The 23,765-nt window shown below is 42.1% G+C and overlaps 1 protein-coding gene across 5 annotated transcripts in view; it reads left to right on the top strand.

The window, feature by feature from the left end:
- The window catches only part of Rasgrp3 (RAS guanyl releasing protein 3), an 88,233-nt gene extending 65,520 nt beyond the window's left edge, over nt 1-22,713 (top strand). For 3 of the 5 annotated variants that reach the window (XM_048353142.1, XM_048353141.1, XM_048353146.1), the window contains 7 exons: nt 4,064-4,180; nt 6,671-6,786; nt 10,514-10,661; nt 15,853-15,889; nt 17,741-17,866; nt 18,187-18,535; nt 21,506-22,713. In XM_048353142.1, coding sequence (XP_048209099.1) covers nt 4,064-4,180; nt 6,671-6,786; nt 10,514-10,661; nt 15,853-15,889; nt 17,741-17,866; nt 18,187-18,535; nt 21,506-21,518 — 906 coding nt within the window. In that variant the 3' untranslated portion in view covers nt 21,519-22,713. Of the gene's footprint in view, nt 1-4,063; nt 4,181-6,670; nt 6,787-10,513; nt 10,662-15,852; nt 15,890-17,740; nt 17,867-18,186; nt 18,549-21,505 lie in introns of all 5 variants that reach the window. The other 2 variants (XM_048353143.1, XM_048353145.1) reach the window with 2 other exon arrangements.
- Nucleotides 22,714-23,765: the final 1,052 nt, after the last annotated feature.

Genomic DNA, 23,765 nt, shown 5'->3' with positions numbered 1-23,765 from the left:
TAATGGCTGAGCCATGGTAAATAAACAGAATGTAATGAGATTGAAGAATGTCTTCCCTGAATGTTTACAGTTATATTTAGAAATGTTTACACTTTAAAAATGCCTGGATGGACTGGAGTTGTAGCTTGCCTACTATGGGTGAGGTCCTGGATTCAAAACCCAGCATCATTTTTTTTTTTTTTTGGCCAGTCCTGGACCTTGGACTCAGGGCCTGAGCACTGTCCCTGGCTTCTTCCCGCTCAAGGCTAGCACTCTGCCACTTGAGCCACAGCGCCGCTTCTGGCCGTTTTCTGTATATGTGGTGCTGGGGAATCGAACCTAGGGCCTCGGGTATACCGAGGCAGGCACTCTTGCCACTAGGCTATATCCCCAGCCCCCCAGCATCATTTTTTTAAAGCCAGAATGAATTTGAAGTTTATAATGTGGATGCTGCTTGCATATTGGAAAAAAATTGTCTTTTTGTTTCTTCTAGTTATAGCTCAAAATCATTCTCTCTCTCTCTCTCTCTCTCTCTCTCTCTCTCTCTTTCTCTCTTTCTCTCTCCCTCCCCCTGTCTCTTTCTATTCTGGGGTTTGAACCCAGGGCTCCACAGTTGGTAGGCATGTGCTCTACCTCTTGAGCCCCATTTCCAGCCCCCTACAAAAGGACTCATGCACAACCTTTTAAATAGTTGGTTCTATAAAATGTTAGCAGCAACTCTGGCCACTAAATCTAGCAATAACTAAATCTAGTAATAACTAACAACTACCTCAATTCCAAACCAGTGGGCTGAAAGCAACTGAGTGCTCAGAGCTGATAGAGCTGTGCTGGAATCTAAGTTAGTTGACCTCTCAGAACCCATCCTTGCAATAATGTTCCCAGCAGCTCCATTCACCTATCCTTCATCCACCAGTCTCCAGAGGCCATCTCCTGGGTATACTAGAGAACAGAACCCAGTGGGAAGGTGCTACTGAGGCCAAGGGAAGGGTGGGACCCAGGCTGTGTCTGGGAACACTGCACAACAAAACCCAGTGGGAAGGTGCCACTGAGACCAAGGGAGGGTGAGACCAGGCTATTCAAAGTTATCCTGGTGGAGGTATGAAAATTGGTAATCTCCTGCCTGCTTGTGGGTTTGGCTAGGGTGTGTTAGGCTGCACTGAGACTGTGCACACAGATGTTCTACCTTGGGACACCTCCCTTTGCCCTTCCCCCATGTGCTGTTATTCACTACCAGTGCTGTTATTCACTACCAGTCACTGGAAGCCTGCTTGGCATCACATCCGTGTTATGTTATCTCTGTGCAGGAAACCAGGTCAGCCGAGTATAGACTCCTCTCAGCTAGCTACAGGGAGTCAGTCTCAGGCCTGTCTCCTATGCCTGTGCCTTTTCTGCCATCCTTGCAGCAGGAATGGGGTAGGAAAGGGTCACAGGAGTGATGCTTTGTGCTTCCTTAGATTTCCCTAGTTTAATTTCTGGGGTAAATGTTTTGCCTAATGTAAGAGACATTACTAACAAACTCAGAAAAGCCAATTCGTTATAAGAGTACAAATTTTCAATGTCACTTTGAACAAGTGCTAAAATCTATGCAAACATATTTCCAGGTCTCTTTCTGACTCCACTGATAACCAGAGAGTAATTTCTAGACAGGGTTCTGTTACTCGAAGCCGGTGGCTTGAGTGTCTTTAGAGATGGTGCTGGCTGACCTCACCTCAACAGGCAGTCCCAGAAGCTCTCCTGTTTCTGTTCTCATTTTCTTGCTAACTCTGTGTCACCAACAGGCTTTTATTTCAGGGCACCCTAAATCAAAGAAATACCCACCAGGTATACTTAGAGAATAATGAGGTCCAATTGACTTAATGAATATTTGTGTTCTAATGATGTAGCGCCTATCTTATAAAGAATATGTGTAGCGGCTAGGAATATGGCCTAGTGGTAGAGTGCCTGCCTCACATACATGAAGCCCTGGGTTCAATTCCTCAGCACCACATATATAGAAAAAAGCCAGAAGTGGTGCTGTGGCTCACGGGGTAGAGTGCTAGCCTTGAGTAAAAAAGAAGCCAGAGACAGTGCTCAGGCCCTGAGTTCAAGCCCCAGGATTGGCAAAAGAGAAAGAAAGAAAGGAAAATATGTGTAAGCAAAATGACAGCTAAGTATGTTCACTGCCTTCATAGAGAACCATTTTCTTACTAGTGGATGTATGTGTCTGTTGGCCTCTAATTTCTTGTCCTGGTATCAAATTGGAGGTGATCCTTCGTGTGTGTGTGTGTGTGTGTGTGTGTGTGTGTGTGTGTGTGTGTGTGTGTTTCTTGCTCTCCATTGATTTTTTTTTCTTCATAAAGATTGGATACCCTTGTAAGATATTCTGTGGGACCTGGTAAATGAACTGTGTGTGGGTTGCTTTGAGGTGGTTGTTTCATGGCATCTGACAAATATAGAGGGTGACTGCACCGCACTTGGAGCTTTGAAACACCTTTGGGTGCCCTCGAAATTTACTGTGGTTCTTGGGGAGACTTTGCTGTACAATTTGGAACTCAGCTCTATCTTCTACCAGATCTGTCAGATCAGAATATTGATGGAAAGGGACAGAACATGTGAAGGAGGAGGGGGGAGGGTGTCAGATGCGTGAATGAGTGTGTATGTCCATGAATGGGTCCAAATAGTAGAACAGTTTTGGTCCTGTTAGTCATCCACATAACACTAATCACACCCACCTCACAGCATTGCTTGGGATTTAATGGAGTGCTAGTGATTCCTCAGTTCCTCTTGCAAACATGTTTATTTCCCAATTCATCACCACATGCACTCTGCTGATAGAGGTTCACACATGCAGGTAACTGGTGTGTGGGTCCCAGGGACAGGAAGATATCCATGATGCATCAGTCTCTGGATAGGACGGTCTGTGCACCATCCTTGTGCTATGCATTATTGCCCCTATTTCCCCCATAGGAAGTTTAAATGTCCTCAAGTACAGAAGAACCCATGGAGAAAGCAAGTACCCCAGAAATGGAGAGACATAAAGATCTGCCTAACAGAGTGATTAGGCACACTGAGCAAGGTGCAAAGATAGGAGCTTGGCCCATTGCATTGGTCCAATATGCACTGGGATCCATTGCTTTACATGTATCTTCTAGTGCAAATTTATCACTGATAGCAAGTATTAAAAATAGAGAAATGTCTCAAATAGTATAATTCCTTTGAAAGCCCAAATCAACCTTCAGCAAAATAAAACACCAAGAAGGAAGATACTTGAATGGGGCAGGGAGGTATGACAGGAAAGGCGTAGACAAATGAAGAGAAGAGAGGGGACATGCAGAGAATCTAATTAAGAACAGTGAAGGAAGAGATGGTAGGGAAGGGATGGATGAGAATATTGAAAGGGGTAACATTGATCAAGATGCATTTTATTAATAAATTGCTTTGTTCAATGGAAAACCCTTTGTAGAACTACTTGAAAATAATAAAAAAAATGATAAATATTGCTTTCTTTTCAGACAGGATTCTGGTCTATAACCCAACCTTTGATTTATAGTCCTCTTGCCTCAGCCTTGCCAGTACTAGGTGTACCTTACCATGTTCAACTTGATAACTGTTTTTAAAATACATCTTATGTTATATGGTGAACTATATTGGATTGTTACATATACATATAAGAATGACTTAGAAATATTTGGGGAACTTGGCTATTTGAATGAGTTGGGAAGGCATTCCTTTTCCCACTTGAAGTAATAGAACGAGCGAGGCATGGTAGTGCTGCTTGTAGTCCTAGCATTTCCAGGCTAAAGGCACGAATTTGGCAAGTTTTAGACCAGCCCTGGCTACAGAGCAAGATGCTATCTCAAAAAATCAAAAATAAACACTTAAAATTAAAATAAGAACCATAGTACCGTGTTACTAAACAAAGCACACTAGGTAGGTACTGGATCCCATTAACAAATGATGCTTATTTTATAAACCTTGAAGTGGCAGAGGAGTGGAAGTTCCTACTGTGATCAGGTAATTAATGCTCAGAATTGTCTTTCTCAGCTTCCCTGGTGCTAGTAGCTCCAGGACCAGCTAAAGTTGAAAACTGTGTGTCTTCTCTCAGCAGCCTACCTCCCCGACAACACCCACCAAGCCTGTGGTGCCCCTTGAGTGGGCATCAGGGGTAGTGCCAAAGCCAGACCCCACAGTCATCAACAAGCACATACGGAAACTGGTGGAGGTGAGTGGTAGTTGAAAGAGAATGCACAGAATGTTCTAGAAGACCCTTTTCTCTTTGCAGTATTGTTCTGTGATTGGCCTCAAGATGAGATGAGAGGGAGGGAGGCCAGGAAAACAGGAAAGCAGAAACAATGTGGCAGACATTTAGGTCCTCTTGGCATTGACCTCTGGGCTGGGCAGAAGGCGCTTACCCCCAAAGGCCTTCCCTCCCTTTTCAGTGTGTTCTTACCCGCCCAGATATTCTCAGATACTCCCAACTCTTGCCACGTCCCATTGCTGCCAGTTTTGAAAAGCTTGGGGGAGGGGAGGTCTTAGAATCACTCATGAAGAATCCATGTGAGTAAGAGTAAAATGCCAGATAAATTAGTTACCCCATGGCAGGAGTAACTGCTGTATTTTTTAGGGATCTGTGACCAGAGCATGATGCCATAGAAGGCAGAAAAGCCACTTCATATACACAAGGATCTGGCAGCTTTTTTTAATATAGAGAAAGTAATAAAATCTAGCATGGTAGGACATGACTGTCGTCCCAGCACTTGGAAGTTCATGAATTTGAGGCCAGACTGGGCTACACAGAAAGATCCTGTCCCAAAGCAACAACAACAAATAGAACAGTAGAAACACCAATATGGGAGAAATGGAAACATCTTTAGCACTGGAAATCATGAGCTTGTCCTAATTAAATGCCTACTTTAATGGGTTGATATATCCTCAGGTACAGTAGGTTTAGTTTGTGTGGTAGGATGTGCTTTTACTGAGAAAGGATGTTTAAAGGAAAAGAAAGAACATTCTACAACTTGAGAACCCAGGGAAATGTGCAATACTGATGAGAAAAGTTTTACAGAGCATGTGAAGGTTAGAAAGGCACAGTGGCACATAGAAAGTTCAGCTGGGAAGAGGGAAAATTCAAGAAGAGGTTGGGCTACATAGCAGGACTCTGTCTCAATGAAAGCCCTTTCTCACGTGAAGATTACAAAACATGAGAAGTCTTTTCGTCCACTTACCTTTGGTACTTTTATTACATTAACATTTTTTGCATTTTTTACATTAATATAGTTAACATATCTGGTATGTGGAGACAGTTTATTCTGGAAGATTATTAGATATTTAACTCAACAGCAATTAATAATCTAACCTTTTAAATCCTATGGATTTGACTTTCCTTTCCTTTTTTTTTGGTTGTAGGGCGTGAACTCAAAATCTGGGTGTTGTTCCTTGACTGTTTTGGTTAAGGCCAGCACTTTAACATTGTGAGCCACAGCTCTACTTCCAAGTTTTGGGTAGTTAACTGGAGATAAGGGTCTCATGGACTTGCCTGCCCCAGCTGGCTTTGAGCCATAATCCTCCGATCTCAGCCTCCTGAGTAGCTAGGATTACAAGCGTGAGGCACCAGTGTGAAGCATATGTTTTGTTACTTTTTAATGCAACTATAAGAAAGAAAATACAAGGTTTTATGAAGGTTTTATAACTTACATCTTGCCAGCTTCAACCCTGGTAAGATATGTCTAACATTTCAGTGGTTTCTTGCTTGATGCCCATGAGTATGCCCCGCTAGAAGGAATCACCCGGTACACCATAGCTGTGTGTGGAGAATAAGCGACCATTTGCAAATTAGCCCCTGCCATCCATTTCTGTCTCTGTTCACATTGCTTTGAAGACTCTAGCTTCTTAGGATGTTCTGTTTGTGAAAAGGGTGCATTCCTTCTGATTACATTCATTGTGAATCCTTTTTTAAGCTATTAACATATTCACTTCCCCTTAAACTTTAAAATCAGTGTGTTCATTCCAACAAGCTCCCCCTAAATACACACACACACACACACACAGATAGATATAGATAGATAGACAATAAAAATTTATAAAAAAAAATTCCACTGGGAATTTGATTAGAATTGCAATCATCATTGACTTTGATTTCTGAAATATTTTAATATATTTTATTATCTGTAAGCAGTAGTTCAAAAGAGTTGCCATTTTGCAAAACAGTATATGAAAACATGTGATTCACCTTGCTCAGTGTCACCCCTTTCAACATTCTCCCCCTTCTCTCCCAACATGCCCCTCTCCTCACTTTTCTTAACTTTGTAGGATTGAAGTCTTGACCGCATTCCCCACCCCCAGCTGCGTCCTCTCTTTGTTCCAATGCCCCAGATAATTCAACAACTTAAAGCCTCACTTTCTATTGTCAAGGTGTTTGTAAATTGACTAAGCGTAACTCCTATTTAACACAAAGATCTTCTTGGTGTAGACTTCACTTGAAGTCTTTTTTAATTTACACCCCTTACCTCCTTGAGCTTTTCCCCTCTACAAACCCCTTACCTGATACTATGAAGGATTCTGGATTTTCCTTATTGCCCCCTCGATTCTGGAAGTCCTTGAGAGAAAGGATGATACATGCTTTCTTTCGTAAAAGGCAGCATGTACGACAGCATGCTTGCATGACAGGTCTGTCGCCCATTGTCACTCAGTAAATGCTGTCTTCCTCTTATAGTCCGTGTTTAGAAACTACGATCATGACCATGATGGATACATCTCCCAAGAGGACTTTGAAAGTATAGCTGCCAACTTTCCCTTCCTGGATTCCTTCTGTGTCCTGGATAAAGATCAGTAAGTTAAAAAAAAAAAAATTCCCATGGAACTGAGGATGAAAACCAAGGCCTGGTGCACACTAAGGCAAACATCATGCCACAAAAGTATATCCCCACCCCAAATTGTGTGTGTGTGTGCGCGTGCGTGCCAGTATTAGGGCTTAAACTCAGAACTTGGCTTTTGTTCAGCTTGCGTACTCCATTGATAATTTACTACTTGAGCCATGTCTCCAGTTCAGCATTCTGTTGGTTACTCATGAGTTTTCTGCCTGGGCTGGCCTTACACTGTGATCCTCCAGATATCAACCTCCTGAGTAGCTATGATTATAGGTGTTGAGTCAACAGTGCCTGGCTAGCAACATTTTGTTTTTGTTTTTTTAATGAAAAAAACTATCAGAGGGAAACAGGAGCACCTATCACATCTTGACTGCTTCAAATATGCCAAATCTGCCTTTTCAGTGGTTGCCAGGAAATAACTAGTTGGAGAGAGTCACAGGGAAGACTCTATCATTGTGTCCACTTGCAAATCAACCTTTGCAGTCCATTTCTTTCACTACTTCTACTGCTTAGCTATCAACTCCAAGAAAATCTGTTAGGGAGGTATAGAGGAAAGATGCTGTTATAACTGCTTTAGGAGAGCCCACAGCATACACGGACCTGGAACAATCTGAAAAATCAGGTATGCGGAGAAATTTTTGTTTTAGATTATTTATGATCATCATGAAAGTAGATGGCATTTGCTGATAGCAGGAAGTACCCATATTTTTGTTTTTGTAAATAAATGAAATTGTAGCTTCTTTAGCTCAAAATGATTCCTGAAAATTTTAATGGCCTTAAAAGTGAACATCAGACTTATTTTTTTAAATATATAAAATAATTGCTGGGAAGCCTGACATGAATAGCTTTATTAGTTGTTGTTTTTTGAGACAGAAGGTTATTATGTAGCTCAAACTAGACATGAACTTGAGAATTAGAGATTGATTGATTTTTTAAAGTGTGTGATTAATGCCTAATTGGAAAAAGCATCTCTATCTAGGCACCTGTGGTTCAGGCCTGTAAGCCTAGCTACTCAGGAAACTGAAATCTAGAGAAACACAGTTCAAGGCCAGCCTGGGCAGAAAAGTCCTTGAGATTGTACCTCCATAATAGCATGGCTCAAGAGGTAGATTGCCAGCCCAATGAACAAGCCAAGCAAGCTTGAGGCCATGAGTTAAAAATAACCATCTATAATAAAATTCTGATTTTTATATTGATGAAATGTTCAGATTAAGTCATGGTCAACTAATTTGATTAGCTTAAGCACATTTTTATCAGTATGAAGAATTTTTTTAAAAGGCTGTAAGTCATTCAGAAGCCTTGATATTTGAACACAAAGAACTTAAAATTTATCTTCACTCTATATCCCAAATGAAGAATGCCTTTGGAACAAATTGCATGGTGAGAAACATAAACTCTCTTTGCATAGTAAAATTTAAGTTACCTGCTGACTATCCAGTTCTTCTCTAGTTTACTCTCTGTGATAGGTAAACAGGATATGGATTGAAGATCACTCCCTGCCTGCCTTCCTTTTCTCTATGGCTCTGTAGATCAGATCTCAATCTCTGTCTCTAACTCTGTGATCTGTTTCTATCAATTAATATTCATAGATAGCTCCAGAAATGGGTTTTCTCTTGGGATGACTTGTTGAACTTTTCCTGGTTTGCTGCCAGGATTTCTTGCACCAGACGCTGTGATTGATACCTCACATTAATACCTCAAATTTTACCATAGCTACTTGCACAGGAGTTTGGGTGTGTGCACACTGGGAAGTCTCAAATGAATATTTGTCTATTGTTTTCCAAACTCTGTGACATGGAACTAGCTCTTAGTATTTTTGGAACAGCTATTACCTGAGTGTGGGAAATGTGGGGTTCAGTCTAATCAAATGATGTCTTCATTGTAATACTTCTCCAAAATTTTGATAGGCCTTAATATGTGTTGCAACTCTTCTTTGGGGGTGTTGGGATACCACCCCATTTTACAGACGCATTTGTGTATAACCATGAACTCTCTGAGCACTATCTGATAGCACCTCAAGGATCTCTGTTTCCACAAAAGTCTCTGTGAGAACTTTTGTCTGTCTCTCCTAGAAGACTTGAGATAGATAAGACACTAGCTGGCTTTTTAATTTTTAGAAATTTAATTAAAAAATGTATTGATATATAAATGTAATAATATTATTAACAAAATTAATTTTATATTATTAATTTCATTAATAAGATTTGTGAAGGATTTCTCAAGTTTTTTTTAGCATATAAAGCAAGTAAAAGATAGGAAAGTCCTATATCTGGGAGAAAATTGTCATGGCTAATTGCACCTGGGACTGGTGATATGGCATACTGGAAAAAGTGGATATGGTTGGGCTTAGACAGGTTGATTTTGAGAGAGAACTGAAAAGAGAAAGCCATGTCTGGAAACTTTTTTTGAAGACCGTGGTTCAAAATCTAGGAGCTCAATCATGGGTAGAGATATGAACTAAATCTTCAGCAGAAGTGGCTGGAATTGGGTGCATGCAGATGACTGCCCAGGGGAAGTGCAGGAGGCGAGCGGAGGGCCTGAGGAATGAGCCCGCAGGGGCTTCCCTCCTCAGAGGCTGAAGCGGAAAACGTCAAGTGGACCCTGCAGAAGAACCAGAAAAGAAGGAAGAAAGGAAAGCAGAGCTACTGGAATCACTTCATCGCTGGAGCAAAGGAAGCATGTCCCCAGGCCACCAGCTCCCAAGAGATGCCAAACCTCAAAGAACCACTGAGAACAGTTTCTGTGGAATGGAACCTAAGTGTATGGAAAGTGAATAAGAAGTTTGATTAATGCTAGATTTGAGAACATTGTGAATAAGAAAAGGCAGAGAGAAAAGTGTGGAAAACATCACCATAGAGGAGAGAGTTTCAGGGAGGGAAAGTCCTATTTTCAAACAAAGGAAAAACCAAGTAAATAGATTGCTCAGGGCCTAGAAGGGACAGGGTTCCACAGAGGTGAAGAGTTGGGGAGTCTCCCTTCCTGAGTCATAGGAAGAACCAAGAGAGGAGAGAGGAGGTATAAAGGAAGTCCAAAGGGCAAGAAAAATCTGATCTCCATCACATGCTCCTGGGGAGAAAAGACAATATGGAGCTCACATTTGGTATATGGATTTGATTTTGTTTTGATAAGCAAGCAGTCAGTATATGTAATTTGCCTGGGGTAGGGAAGTGTATGGAACTAGAATTTGTTCTAGGTGGAGGAGATCTGGAACAATCACTCTAGTGGCTGGGCTGTGAGCCACTAGCACATGAATGAAATCACTGAGGACGTAGTCATGGTATCAGGCTGAATGGTGGATTGTGTAAATGTAATCTCTTGCCTTTCCCCAGCAGCATGATTCTTGAAATCCTCCAGTTCGGAAAGGGCTAGAAAAATGTCCCTCTGGATGCCACTACTCGGTAATAAAGGAGACTTACTGAGCCGGAGTACACAGGCCACATGTGTTCACACATATATATGGTCTATGTTCATGCACACACATGCACACACTGTTTTCTAGTTCTTGAAAATGTCTTTGCATGTTGGATCCTGTCCTTCAAAATCCTCTCTTTCTTCCAGATGTAACAGGGAAGAGAACATTCTTCATCTGGTTTGGGTCACAGAGATTGGAGAGGTGGGTGATTGAAGTATGGCAACTCCTTAGCACTATGATACTCAAAGATCCCTTCCTTCTCTGATTCTCCTCACAGGGATGGCCTAATTAGTAAAGATGAAATGATGGCTTACTTCCTGAGAGCTAAATCCCAACTACACTGTAAAATGGGACCAGGATTTGTCCATAATTTTCAGGAGATGACTTATCTCAAGCCAACCTTCTGCGAACACTGTGCAGGATTTGTAAGTTTTCTTTCCATTGTGTTTTTTTTAAAATTTCCCTTATATGTAGTTATTTTTGTCATATCTCAAGAAGGTAAGGAAAGGGTAGACTGCATAGAGTCCACCCATCATCTGCTTTAGATCAGAAGTAAAACATGGTGGCTTAAAATCTAGGACACAGTCGAAACAAAAGCAAGACCTGTGAGGTTAGCCATGTTCTGGGTATATAGAGCTAAGCAAGACAGGGAAGGCAGGTGTGGCCTGTTAGTTCGAGACTGGTTTGTCTAACTGTGGCCAGGGAAAGGTGTCAGCCCAGAGAGTGCTGGTACCCATCACTGAGATGCATCAATGATGACAAATAAGGGGAACACTAATGTCAGCCAGTTCCTTCCAGCACTTATCTAATAATGTATTCATCACTGCAAATCCATCTTGGCAAGCTTAATAACTTCCAATTTTAACAGGAAAAAATAGATCTTTGGAGAGAAGATGATAGTCAGAATAAATACTACTTACTTAATCTTCTTTTCTTTTTCTTCTTTGGCCAGTCCTGGGGGCTTGAACTCAGGGCCTGAGTGCTCTCCCTGGGCCTCTTTGTGCTCAAGGTTTATGCTCTACAACTTAAGCCACAGCACCCCTTTCAGCTTTTTCTGAGTAGTTTATTGGAGATAAGAGTCTTTTGGACTTTTCTGCCCTCGCTGGTTAGGAGGACCCAAGGGTAGGTGTTTGTTTTCAAGCAGAAAGATGGCCCAGGGTGGTCACAAGCAACTCATTTGTTTACAAAGATAGGTGAGCCTAATTAGCTTACACCTACCCTGGGGGTGGGGGGGGGACTTCCTCTTCTGATAGTGTTTCCACTGGGAATGTGTGGCCAGACCACTCCATCTGAAAACAAATGTGCCTCCTTTTTCATGGGTCTCTAGTTTTTCTAGAATGATTTAAAGTTTTAACAAATGCTGAGGCAGCCAAGGACTATTGGTTCACACCTATAATTCTAGCTACCCAAGAGGCTGAGGTCTGAGGATCACAGTTCAAAGCCAGCCAGGCAGGAAAGTCTGTGAGACTCTTTATTTCCACTTCAGCACCTGAAGTGGAGCTGTGGCTCGAGTGGTAGAGTGCTAGCCTCAGAGACAGTACCAAGGCCCTAAGTTAAAACCTTGGGACCAGCACCAAATAAAATAAAATAAGATAAGAAAGATAAGGCTGGGTGCCATGCTGTCCTGTAAAGTCCAACTCATCAAACAACTGGTCAGGCAGTGGTGAATGGCATAGTTCAGCCAAAGGCTGGGATAAGTCATCTGTCCTATGGTGAGGTGCAATGATTACCACCTCTGCTCTTTTCTCCCCCTTTTACGTGGGTGCTAGTCCTGTGGAAGAAACAAGGTTGTCTTTCCCAGGAAGTCCACATGCCTGTTTTAGACTTATCAGGGCATGAGTGCTGCTCTGCATGGTCCCACATACAGCTGAAATAAAGTAGAAAGCTCTGGACTTGGAGCCTAGAACCCAGGGTCTGAATCTCAGTTCTGTCCCCTTCTAATTCTAGGTCCTTGAATGAAGTTATTAACCATCTCTGAGTCTCCATTTCCTACCTGCAAAGGAGTCTCAACAGAGCAGCTAATCCACCATGGTATTGTAGTGATAAAGTTACACCAGTGATAAAGTAACATGTTGCAGCAAAGAACATATCATGGGATGTTTGCTATATTCCTTTTTAAGCATTCCTTGATACCCTTAGAGTTCTGTAAGCAGGCTATTGTTAGTTTTTATAGTCCTCTATATTTTTTTAAATGTTCCTAATTTCATTGGTAAAATTTCATCTGAGCTTAATTTACAAACATAAAAAGATCACTTTTTAAAGGAAATTTATAAGTAGAATTCTAAAGATATGTCATTGAAAGGGATTGTGAAGGAATGCAAGAAACCATTTCCTGGTCACCTGGCTTTAAAAAAGAAATAGATTCTCTTTTAAGGAGGACAGAGTCTACCGTCCCTACAGTACAGGTCTGAACTAGGAATCCAGAACTAAGAGAATGTTGGTAACCCCCTTATTTTGTAATCGAAGACACTGAAACCTAGAAAAGTTAAGGTGACTTCCTTGAGGGCACACAGACAATTAATTAGCAGCAGGACAATGAATTACAGCCAGGGATCCTGACTCTCAGTCCAGTGCTCCCTGACATCACAAAGAATTCCCCTAAAGGTTGCTTCAGCCTATGATTTCAGGACAAAGGATTGTGGGAAATACTCCTGATACCTATCTACATGAGTTTGCCTTCTACTTTCCTTGCCTGACACACTGACCCTGCCCTTCTCCCTGGCTAGTGTTGTCTCATTGTGATCAGGTGAGCATTGGCAAACCATGTGCTCACTTTCCCTCCTGCTAGTTCTCTTCCCTGACTGTAGCTTTTTCAGCAGCTATAGAAGCTGTGCTTATCATGTACCAAATCTGAATATTAGTACATATCCCCCTGTCGGTCTCACTGTTTAGCTTAAGCTAGCCTCCAGCTTGGCAATCCTCCTACCCCAGCCTCCCTAGTGCTAGGATTACAGGTGTGCACTCCCCAATCCCCTTGGAATGTACTTCTTTAGGTCATTCTTTTTGCCCACTGCAGTGGGTTTGTTAACATGCAGAATACTAGAAATGATGCCTTCCTATGTTTTCCTCAGGTGACACAGTCTCCTTTCCTTACTTAGTAGCTATGACACCTTGTAAAGATGAGGAAAATATTGTCTATTCTCATAAGGCCACCATGAACATCAAGTAAGTTTATACATATAAGGAGCTTTAAACTATGCCTTTCACATAACACAAGTTCAATAAATGTTATTTACCATCATTACCTGTTCCTATTACAAGCTAGTCCAATGGAGAATATTTCTTATCAGTGCAAAGTCTTCCAGGTGGTGGAAACAGATCAATTATGTATTTCTTGGATTATCATATCACCTTTTACAAAGGAGAAGCCGGCTAGATCAGCTTCAAATCCCTGTGGTTCCAGACAAAACCTGACTCTGCTGATCACCCACTTCCCTTTCCTGCATCCATACCTTTTCTGCTCATCCTCTGCTCCTGAGTCTTTCAGCCACTTAGTTGTCAAATAATTTTTCCTGCCCCAAGGCAGAGTGTTGCCTTGTCTTGGGAGGTGTTTGCATCTTAATAATGCATTCTGATGAAACCTACACAAGTCCACCACATTTTCCCTTTAAAGGAAGAGGGTCTGGGAACGTCTCTGCCTTTGACTGATTCTTTATCTTTTTGCCGGGAGAGGGAGAACATTTTTATTTGTGGCACTGGGGCTCGAACCCAAGGCCTCACACAGGTTAGGCAAGCACTCAATCACTGTGCCCCAGCCCTTAATAATTCATTTTAAGTAACTTTTGAGGCTCATAGGAATCCTGGGCTTTCTGCAGGTAGGATTTCCTTGTTAGGAAAAGTTAAAGAACAGTCTATCTGCTGTCCTGAGTCACTCACTATGCATTGAAATTCCCTTGCTATTTCCCTAGGGCCATGATTCCCACACTCAGAGGCTGTGTTGGCCTGAAATACAACACAAAAGTGTTCATGAGCCCCAGGAGGCCACTGATCCTGCTTCTTTCCACATCATTCCATTAAGCAAACAACATATACCTAACTTGACCTCTGGAAATGTTGACAATGGAATTCTTTCACCTTGAGCTAAGCCTATTAATTAAGTTGAGCTCAATATACTGTGGTATTTGGCACCCTCATTGTCCCTGTACCCAGTTCTGTGGACAGAGAGAAGGGAGGAATTGGAAAGGCTTCCTTGAACTCAGAATTTAGATGGAGCCTACATGAAAACAGTAAAGATACCACCAACAGGATAATATCACAGAACTGCATGGGCAAAGACTTTCTATTGAGCTTCAGACCTTTAAACCTCTCCTGGGGTATTTGTCATGGCAGTTCAACTTAAAGATCTTAATTGGCTTTGTTTGGGATTCTAGAACCATAACAGAATAAGTACTTTATAAGAGTCAAGTAGCACTGGTTGGTTTTACAGACATGGAGAGGTTGAAGAAAACAGAGGAATGGAGAGAGGAAGGGTGGTCAATGATATTTGATGTATATGATATTTAATGGTCATGATATTTAATGTACATATGTAAAAATGGAATTAGGTAAATTGAAGGGATGGGTGAGGTTGGGAGAGCTGGAGGAGAATGATGAAAGGTATGAGATTGATCAAGATGAATTGTAGTCACAAACTGACATGTTGAATGGAAATCGCTTTGTACAACTACTTAAGAATAATAAAAAAAAGTAAATAAACACTAATAAAACTAATTGGTCCCTTGATTTGCCCGTAAGTCATGGTTAGGGGTACAGAGCAAGAGAGAACCCACTAGCCAATTAATTTCCTCCAGGTTGTAGGGATAAGTAGAAGGAAGGTCATTATTGTGGCCACTGGCACTGGATGTTTGGGAAATGTAGCTGTTATTTCTCATTTCCCCTGGTTTCTGGGGAGGTCTGATAAATAACTTAGTTTCAGCTTGGTGGCGTAGAACCTGAGTGCAGGTGACTCCATTTTGATTTTTAATCTGGTCTCTTAGGGTCCAGTGCAGCAGCTTAGTCCAAAACACTGGTATCTTGCAATTCTTATTTAATAATCACATCCTACTTATTAACCACGTGGAAGTCATTACTCCTGGTTAGCAGAAACTGAGCACTTGTGACATCTCCAACTGCCCTGGCACAAGTCAAACATAGAGCAACTATGAATTCTGAATACATGAATACATGTAATCTATTCCTCTTCTGGATTCCTCAAGAAACAAGTACAACTCAGAAAATAACAGGGCAGGAATCAAGTAAGAGTACTTGATTTCCCACAAAGGGAATCAAAGGCATCATTATTGAAGGGCAGGGAGAGCTAAGGGCTTCTAACACCAAGTGGCCATCTCTTCCAGTAAATTTTCCTGAGACTCTATCATCACCAAAGTACCAACTTCAGCTTCCCATCCCCACTCCTGTTTGGCTTTGAGGAAGAAAAGGAAAGCAAAAGCTCTGGTTATCACCACAGCTGGAAAAGCTGAGGGAAGGTTTTCCTTTCAAAAAGGAAGTGTGTCCCCAGCAGCTACATCCTGTTTGTGTTCTTATTATCCTGTTTCCCAGGACATCCTTTTCTGTAGCCCTGTTTTCCTTCAAGATTTTTCTTCAGATGCCCTGACATTGCTTTGTCTTTTGTTACAGCTCTGGGGCATCATCAAGCAAGGATACAAATGCAAAGGTAAATAAACGTTTTTCTTTTGTTGTTGTTGTTAACATTGAAATTTTTTTTGGCATTTTTCAATAGGAATGAATTAGTCTGGTTTAGCCACTGAAGCAATTGGCATTACCTAGAATTGGGGTCTTTCTTGAACCAATGACATCTTATAAGTTAACATATTCCAGAAAAAGTCCCAGTTTTAGAGAGGCAAAATGTGAAATTTTTGGATTGGTTGTCTGTTTTGATTTTCAAAACAGGGCCTTTTAAAAAAATTGTATTACGTTTCAGTAGTTGCACAAAGGAGTTACCATTCAACAAATCTGTTTATGAATGCAGTACATCTTGGTTGATATCACTCCTTTCATCATTCTCCCCATCCCTCCAAACCTGTCCCTGCCCTTCAATTTTCATAGTTTCGTAGGATAAGCATTGAGTTTTATGACTACATTCTACCCTCCTTCCTCTCTTTATTCTGCTACCTCCCTCCCCTTAAGCTTTGCTCCTCTCCCCTAACTTTCAAGTACCAGTTTCTTGGTATTCATCTGGTAAATTGTGCATTTGTCTTTTTAAGGAATTTATACCTTCTGAATTGTCCCCCCAAAATACCAGATTTTGCTTAATACACTTGTGTACAGTGGTGGACACCTGTACGTGTTTTCTTATGCATTTGTATGTTAGCTCTAGCTTCCACATAGGAGAGAAAACACGCATCCTTCGTCTCTCTATGCCTGCCTTCCTTCAGTCACTTCACATCATTTTTTTTTTCCAGGCCCATCTAGCCCAGGATGGTTTGTAATTCATTTTTTTAGCCCAGCCTGGTGACAAATTTGTGACCATCCTGTCTAAAGTGTGTGAATTTTATGGCTTGTTGAAAGAGGACAGCAAATTAATTATCCTAATGACACTGTAGATTCGCACTAGTTAACGTAAGAACTGATGGATTCCTCAAGAGACACAGGCCTACCTAACTAAAATCCTGTAGAGTGGAAGAAGCCACCCCCACTGCTGTCATACCAAGGCTGTTCTCCCACTCCCTGCTCCCTGCTCTCCTAAATCACAGGGGGAGTGAAGAGGAGAAACACAGTTATGGTCCCTTGCAATGGACTCACTTTTAGTGTCCTCATTTCCCTGAAATTTATAAACAACTGAATAAATAGGTATTTAGCAAATGCCATATGTAAAGACATATTAGAAATTTGTTATTTGTTTACACAGGATTATTCTACCTTGTTGGTGTTTAAGAAGGTGATGGCCATTGATAAATCTCTGGCTGCTTTCACCAGAACTTGCTGTGGGAAATTTCTCAGAATCTGCTGTGCCCTGCAAAGCTATAGACTTCATTCGGAGCCAGTTTATTGAGCAGAAGCCAGACTTGTTTTCTACTTCCATACAATGAAAGGAAGCAGGAGATATAATCACTTACTATGGAAAAGTACTTGGGAAATGAAAATGAATTTTATGGAATGGAGCAACAATATACCCTAATAGAGAGGTAGCAGGTGGTCCTGCTAAAAAGAAAAGCTGAGGCTCCATAAAAATGTCCATTTAGCTTTAAGCAAAGGCAAACAAATGTCTCAGGTTGGATTCTGTTTGTTTGCTCGGTAAACTCCTCAGTCAGTTGTCCAGAGGAACAAGCTGAGGGAATGTACAGGAACCTCAGTGGCTGCAGGAAACAAGAGGCCCAAGGCTCTTTTGCAACCCCTAGAACACTTTGTGGGCCTAAATGGGACTTTGAGATTCAATTCAGAGTCTGAAAGTGAGGAGGGAAGGGCAGAGCTCGCTGCTCAAGCGCAACTCTAGAACCCTGTGGGCACCAGGTATAGGTACTTCCCCCTCATCACGTGTGGTGGATTTGGGATTTTCTTTTTTCAGACTGTGGAGCCAATTGTCACAAGCAGTGCAAGGACCTTCTAGTCTTGGCCTGCAGGCGACTTGCTCGGGCGCCCTCCTTGGGCAGTAGTCATGGGTCACTGCCGGGAAGCCCCTCGCTGCCCCCAGGTAATGCTTGTTACTTTCCTGACTACTACACTTATCTCCCTTCACTTCTCCACACTTGGACTTCATTTGGGTTCTTGGTTTAAACCAAGCCTAGCCAAGACACCAGTGAGCGTCAATGGCCAAACTCCTTGATTTTCCTCACTTTCTCTCTATTTGGTTGTCTTGCTAAAAGGCAACTAGGCCGCAGCTAATGGAGTCTGTCCTGCATGCAGTGTGTTCCTCTCCAACCTTGACCTTGAGAGTGGGACTCATGCTGTACTGACTTGGGTGGCTGGCTGCCAAATTAATGCCAAACCTCACCTTCCCTTTTCTCCTCACAGTGCAGGATGAGGTGTTTGAGTTTCCTGGGGTCACTGCTGGACACCGGGACCTGGACAGCAGGGCAATCACACTGGTCACCGGCTCCTCTCGCAAGATCTCCGTCAGACTTCAGCGGGCCACCACCAGCCAGGCCACCCAGACAGAACCCGTGTGGTCAGAAGCCGGTTGGGGGGACTCAGGCTCCCACACATTTCCCAAAATGAAATCCAAGTTCCACGACAAATCCGCCAAGGACAAAGGCTTTGCCAAGTGGGAAAATGAGAAGCCAAGAGTGCAAGCTGGTGTGGATGTTGTAGACCGGGGCACTGAGTTTGAACTGGAGGAAGATGATGACCAGGGAGAGACCAGATAGGATGGTGAGGTCAGTGCCTATCAATCCTCAAATGAACTCAGAAGAAGGAGGCTGAAGGTGCTGAGATGGCCATTGTAGTGGCTGTGTTCGGCAGCTTGATAGTTCTGAAAGTAGCATTTGGGAGAATGGAGGCATACTATCGCCAGCATAGCTGGTGGCTACTTGTGTTACCCTGGAAAGATGGATGCTTCTCTCTGCACCTCCATTTTCCTTGTGTGGAAAATGGAACTGTCTGTGTTCTAATGCTTTGCAAAGGTGGTCATGCCTGGGGACCAAAACTATATTCCATATATCTTAAAAACCAGTGCACGATATCCTTTATTTTTTCAGGCAAGAACCAGGGCCCCAAGTCTGGGTTGTGGAAGCAAGAGTTTTAGACAGAGCAGAATCGGAAAGTTTTCTTCCCTACCAAAAAAAAAAAAAAAAAAGACCTTTGACAGTGGTGCAGAGCAAAGGTAGTAAGAATCAGAGATAAAGTTCCCAAGGGTCTGTGAACCAGCTCAGCTTGTACACAAGGGTTACATTCAGATCAGCTCAAGTAAATTAAGATCCATATGGAATCTGTTAGAACATGCTGAAATTATAAATTGATTCAAGATGGTGTTCAATAAATCTATTAGTCAACAGCTCGTAGGATATGAAGAAAAAGGATTTGGAGAAATTTACCCTCATGGAGGGTAGCCATCACCTCCCTGTTGAAATGGCTCCTGAATAGAGTGTGGCTGGGCAAATATTCTACTGGACTGAGCCAGTGCTCTTTGTTCTTCTGGGTGGTCCTCCAGAGCCCTAAGCACACAGCCTCCATAGTTCCTCCTGACAAAAAAAGCCCCCTTAGCCTTTACCCTTCATCCCTCTGGCTCCCTCCTCAGTGAAGACAGGAACAAGGCCTGCTACTGCCCCACCCATAGGAAATTTATTGCAAAGTCCTACTGAGCCTTGCCTAGTCTTTCCCACCTTTCCCTTCCTTTCCTTTTTCCTTTCCTTTCCTCTTTCCTTTCCTTTCCTTTCCTTTCCTTTCCTTTCCTCTCCTCTCCTCTCCTCTCCTCTCCTCTCCTCTCCTCTCCTCTCCTCCTCCCCTTCCCTCCTTTCCTTGCCCTTTCCCTCCTTTCCCTGCCCTTTCCTTCCTTTCCCTTTCCTCCCCTCTCCTCCTTTCTCTTCCCTCCCCTCTCCTCCCCTCATTTCCTTTCCCTTTCCCTTTTCCTTTCCCTCCCTGTATCCAGGCTTGAACTCAGTGCCTCATGCTCCTAAAGCTTTCTTGCACACAGCTGGCATTCTACTATTTGAGCCACACCTCCAGCCCAGCTTTATGCTAAGACCTAAACCCTCTCACTAGGCCCCACCTGCCACGGGCTTCCACTGCCTTCCAGCAGAGCCAGGCTGAGGACTGAATTTTTAACACGAGGGCTCCTGGGTGACACTTATTCAAATTACTCCTCATTTTTTCTTCTTTCTTTTTCTGTCCTCTCGCTTCCCCTCCTTTTCTTCTCTCCTCCCCTGCCTTTCATTCCCCTCAAGGGAACAGTGCAGAACTTCAAGTGCACTAGCTTTTGAAAGTCTTTCTGTGGGAAAATCTCTCAGTATTGGAGCACATGCTTAGTACGCGTTAAGAACCTGGATTCCATCCTCAGGACTAGAAACAAGTAAAATAGTAAAAATAAATAAATAAATAAATAAAGTTTTTAAACTGTTTTACTGAAATAAAATGCACACACCATGAAATCCACTCATATTCAAATGGTCTCTTGGCCTTTCGGTTTCTCATCTCATAAGTCATGGGAAAGCCTGGCCGACCACTAATATTTAGTTTCCTCTGTGCCAGTCATTAAATGCAGTATGATCTTGTGTAAAATGCACACACACACACACACACACACACACACACACACACACGGTGTATAGTTTTACTTTCAACCAAATCAGTAGAAAATAAGAAAATGACCTTGATCAGGCAAAAAGCAAGCAGGGAAAAAAAAGTGTGAAAAAAATTATACCACAAGTTGAGTAATGTAGACAAAGGAATTATCACATTTTTCTGCCAGACAAGACCAATGAATGGCATTAGGAGAAACATCCATTGATATTTCTCAACCCTAAAATTCTAGAAATGATAAGCAACAGGCGTCAGTCCTTTTTCTGTCACTATAATTAGGTGCCTTTCAAAGAATTTATGTACATAGTTAGAGGTTCTGAAGGCTGGCAAGCGCACTACCAAGATGCCAGCATCTGCATTAAAGCATGGCAGAGGGCATGACTTGCAGTACAGAGTGAGCAGGCCAGCTCAGCTCTTTCTTAGAAAGCCACTAATACCCTGAGAAAGGCCCATCCTCATGGCCTCATCTCCCTCAACCCCTCCCGAAGATTCACCTTCAAATACCATGAACATAGGAATTTGGGAGTCAAGGTTCTCTTACATTATGCAAATCCTTATTGGCCCAGACATGGATGTCTTTTATATATGCTGGGTGGGCTGTACAATCACTATGTTTATTATTTATTTATATTCATTCATTCATTTATATTGTGCTAGTGCTGGGGCTTGAACTCAGAGCCTGGATGCTGTCCCTTTCTTAACTTTTCACTCGAGGCTGGTGCTCTACTCTTTGAGTCACAGCTCTACTTCTGTTTTCTTGCTGGTTCATTGAGAGAAGTTTCATGGATTTTCCTGTCCAGGCTGGCCTCCTGAGTAGCTAGGATGACAGGCTTGAGCCACTGGCAAACTTAATTTACTTTTGTAAGATACATCTTCATGGTGTTCCCTACATTGGCCTCCACCTTCTAGACTCAAGTAACCTTTTCCCCTCAGCTTCTGGAATGGCTGCACAGTCTTTTAATTCCTTTTAAAAATCTTGAGACTAGGTGGTACTGATAATTTGTGATCTTTCCCAAATTCATGAGCAAAACCACTTGCTAGGAGCACTCTTATTTTGATAAGACGTAGCCATGCAACCTTCTTATGTGTATTGCAGGACGGCTGACTGAGGATGGCTGAGAAATTACAAGGCAATCACGCTGGCTTTGGAAAAAAACAAGATGAGAAACTCCAAAGAGCACTCAAGTCTCAGGAAGTTGTCTGGACAATATCTGGGTGTTTACTGCCTCGTGATATGTTGGGAGCACCACAACTGGACTATGGGACAGAGGATTTACCCAAGCTATGAACTATTTATTTCCTCCTCCCCTGCCCCGAGTTAGGTGCCACAAAGACTGTGATGCAGTCGATTAGTTGTTTCTCATTTGTTTTTTCTCTAGAGTCATTTATATACGGGTGGAATGAAAGCTTTTGTGCATGTCCTTGATACTCATTCTCTAAACTCAGACTTTGCTTGTTTGTGAGAGTATTATTTCAGTATTTTTAAGTTGTGTGTGTGCTTGTGTGCGCGTGTGTGTACACACACGTAGAACTGTTTAATAAGTTGGCTTAGGTCTTTTTCGTGCGTGTGCTTTTGTCGATGGAACCAAGACACTGTTTTCCTGGGGGAGGATGCTCTTCCCAGCCTGGATTGCAAAGGTTCTTCTAATGATGGAGAATCCATACAAGGAGCTGTTTACGTTGTTTCTACCCCAGTTGCTATGATGTGTAACAACTCACACCTGCATACATCATCTACGCCTTACCAACTCTGCGTTATCAAGGGCTATAACCCAGCCTTGAAAGTGTTTCGAATATTTAGAATAGCCATGGGGGAAATTATCTCTGTCTTGTCATATCTAACTGACTGAGTTCACTCATCTTTCTTAAGACCCTGAAATTGGAATAGCAATTAAGAAACGATTCAGTTGAGTACGTTGGTGCATACCTGTATCTAAGAATTTAGGAAGCTGAGTAGGAGGGATCACAAGATCAATGATAAGGCTAGATGATAAAGGAGACCTCGTGCCTTGGAAAGGAAAAAAAAAATAAAAGAAAAAGGGAAAAAAGAGAAATCAAGTTCTGGGGAAATAATTTAGCAGAAAAAACTGAACTCAATGCAGCACAATGCAAAACCATCACCGATTTTTTTAAAAGCCCAATGTAATTTGGTTAAAAATATTATGATTCTCAAAGATAACTCTTTTACTTTTCCTAATAAATTGCATCTATAATTAAAGAATATTCATGGAAAGAAATCATTATGAACCCTCAACTAATATTTCATTTAAACTTTCTTTTGTGCCATTCCTTAGACTTAAACTCAGGGCCTGGATGCTATCCCTTAGCTTTTTTTGTATAATTCTAGTACTCTACTATTTGAGCCACAGCTCTATTTCTTGCATTTTGGTGGTTTTTTGGAGATAAGTATCTCATGAACTTTCCTTTCCGGGCTGGCTTCGAACTATGATCCTCAGATCTCAGCCTTCAGGCTAAGATTGCAGATATGAGCCGTGAGCAATTAGCTCTTTTAAACTTTTAAAATATTAATAATTTAAATATACTGTTGACCCCAAACAAACTATATGTGAGTTACATATAGTAACTCTTAAATCATTAGAGAAGTATTTGTTCAAGATGTTTAAAAGTAGGGCTGAGAGTGTGGCTCAAGTGGTAGAGTGCCTGCATAGATACACACACACACACACACACACACACACACACACACACACACATTCATGTGAGCCTGTGCATGAAAGGAATGATTGGCTAAGTGACGAGCCACAATATGTACTCCACAGATGTACATGGTCCAGGCTGAGCAGCTTAAATGTATACATTTTATGTTGAACTTTGTTCATATCCAAAGCCTTTGTTCTCACCGTTCTTCATGGGAGACAACTGAGGAAGTTCTCTTGAGCCAACCTGTCAGGCATCTGCTCTGGGCAGGCCCTGCAAGCCAAGCCAAGTGGTATCCGCCCCTTGGGAATGGAGAGGCTGTGAACAGCAAGACCAGCTGATTCCAATGACTTGAAATGTAGTTGGAAATGTGCTAGAATGGACATACTATGTGAAACAGACTCTGGAACGGAAATACTGCCAATTAAATAATCAGTTGAAGGATCTGCATTTGGGCTGGGTAATCTATCACTGAGCACCTCAGAGGGCCAGCAGCCATCCCCAAGGTGTTGTATCCATGTGTCTACACTACCTACTCCTCCTCATAAAGGCAACGAATTAAGTTGGCAAAATTAAAATCAGAAAACACCAAGCACAATATAGGAAACCTTTGTTGTGTTGAAGAAGAAGAAAATCCAGGAAGAAACTTGTTAATACATGTTGCACTGATTTTGTTGTTGTTCTCAAAGGAATTATTT

Source organism: Perognathus longimembris, chromosome 8, assembly GCF_023159225.1.
Source record: "Perognathus longimembris pacificus isolate PPM17 chromosome 8, ASM2315922v1, whole genome shotgun sequence".
NCBI classification, from domain to species: Eukaryota; Metazoa; Chordata; class Mammalia; order Rodentia; family Heteromyidae; genus Perognathus; species Perognathus longimembris.
Note: the sequence above shows the minus strand (reverse complement) of the source record. Positions and strands in the feature narration are given on the sequence as shown.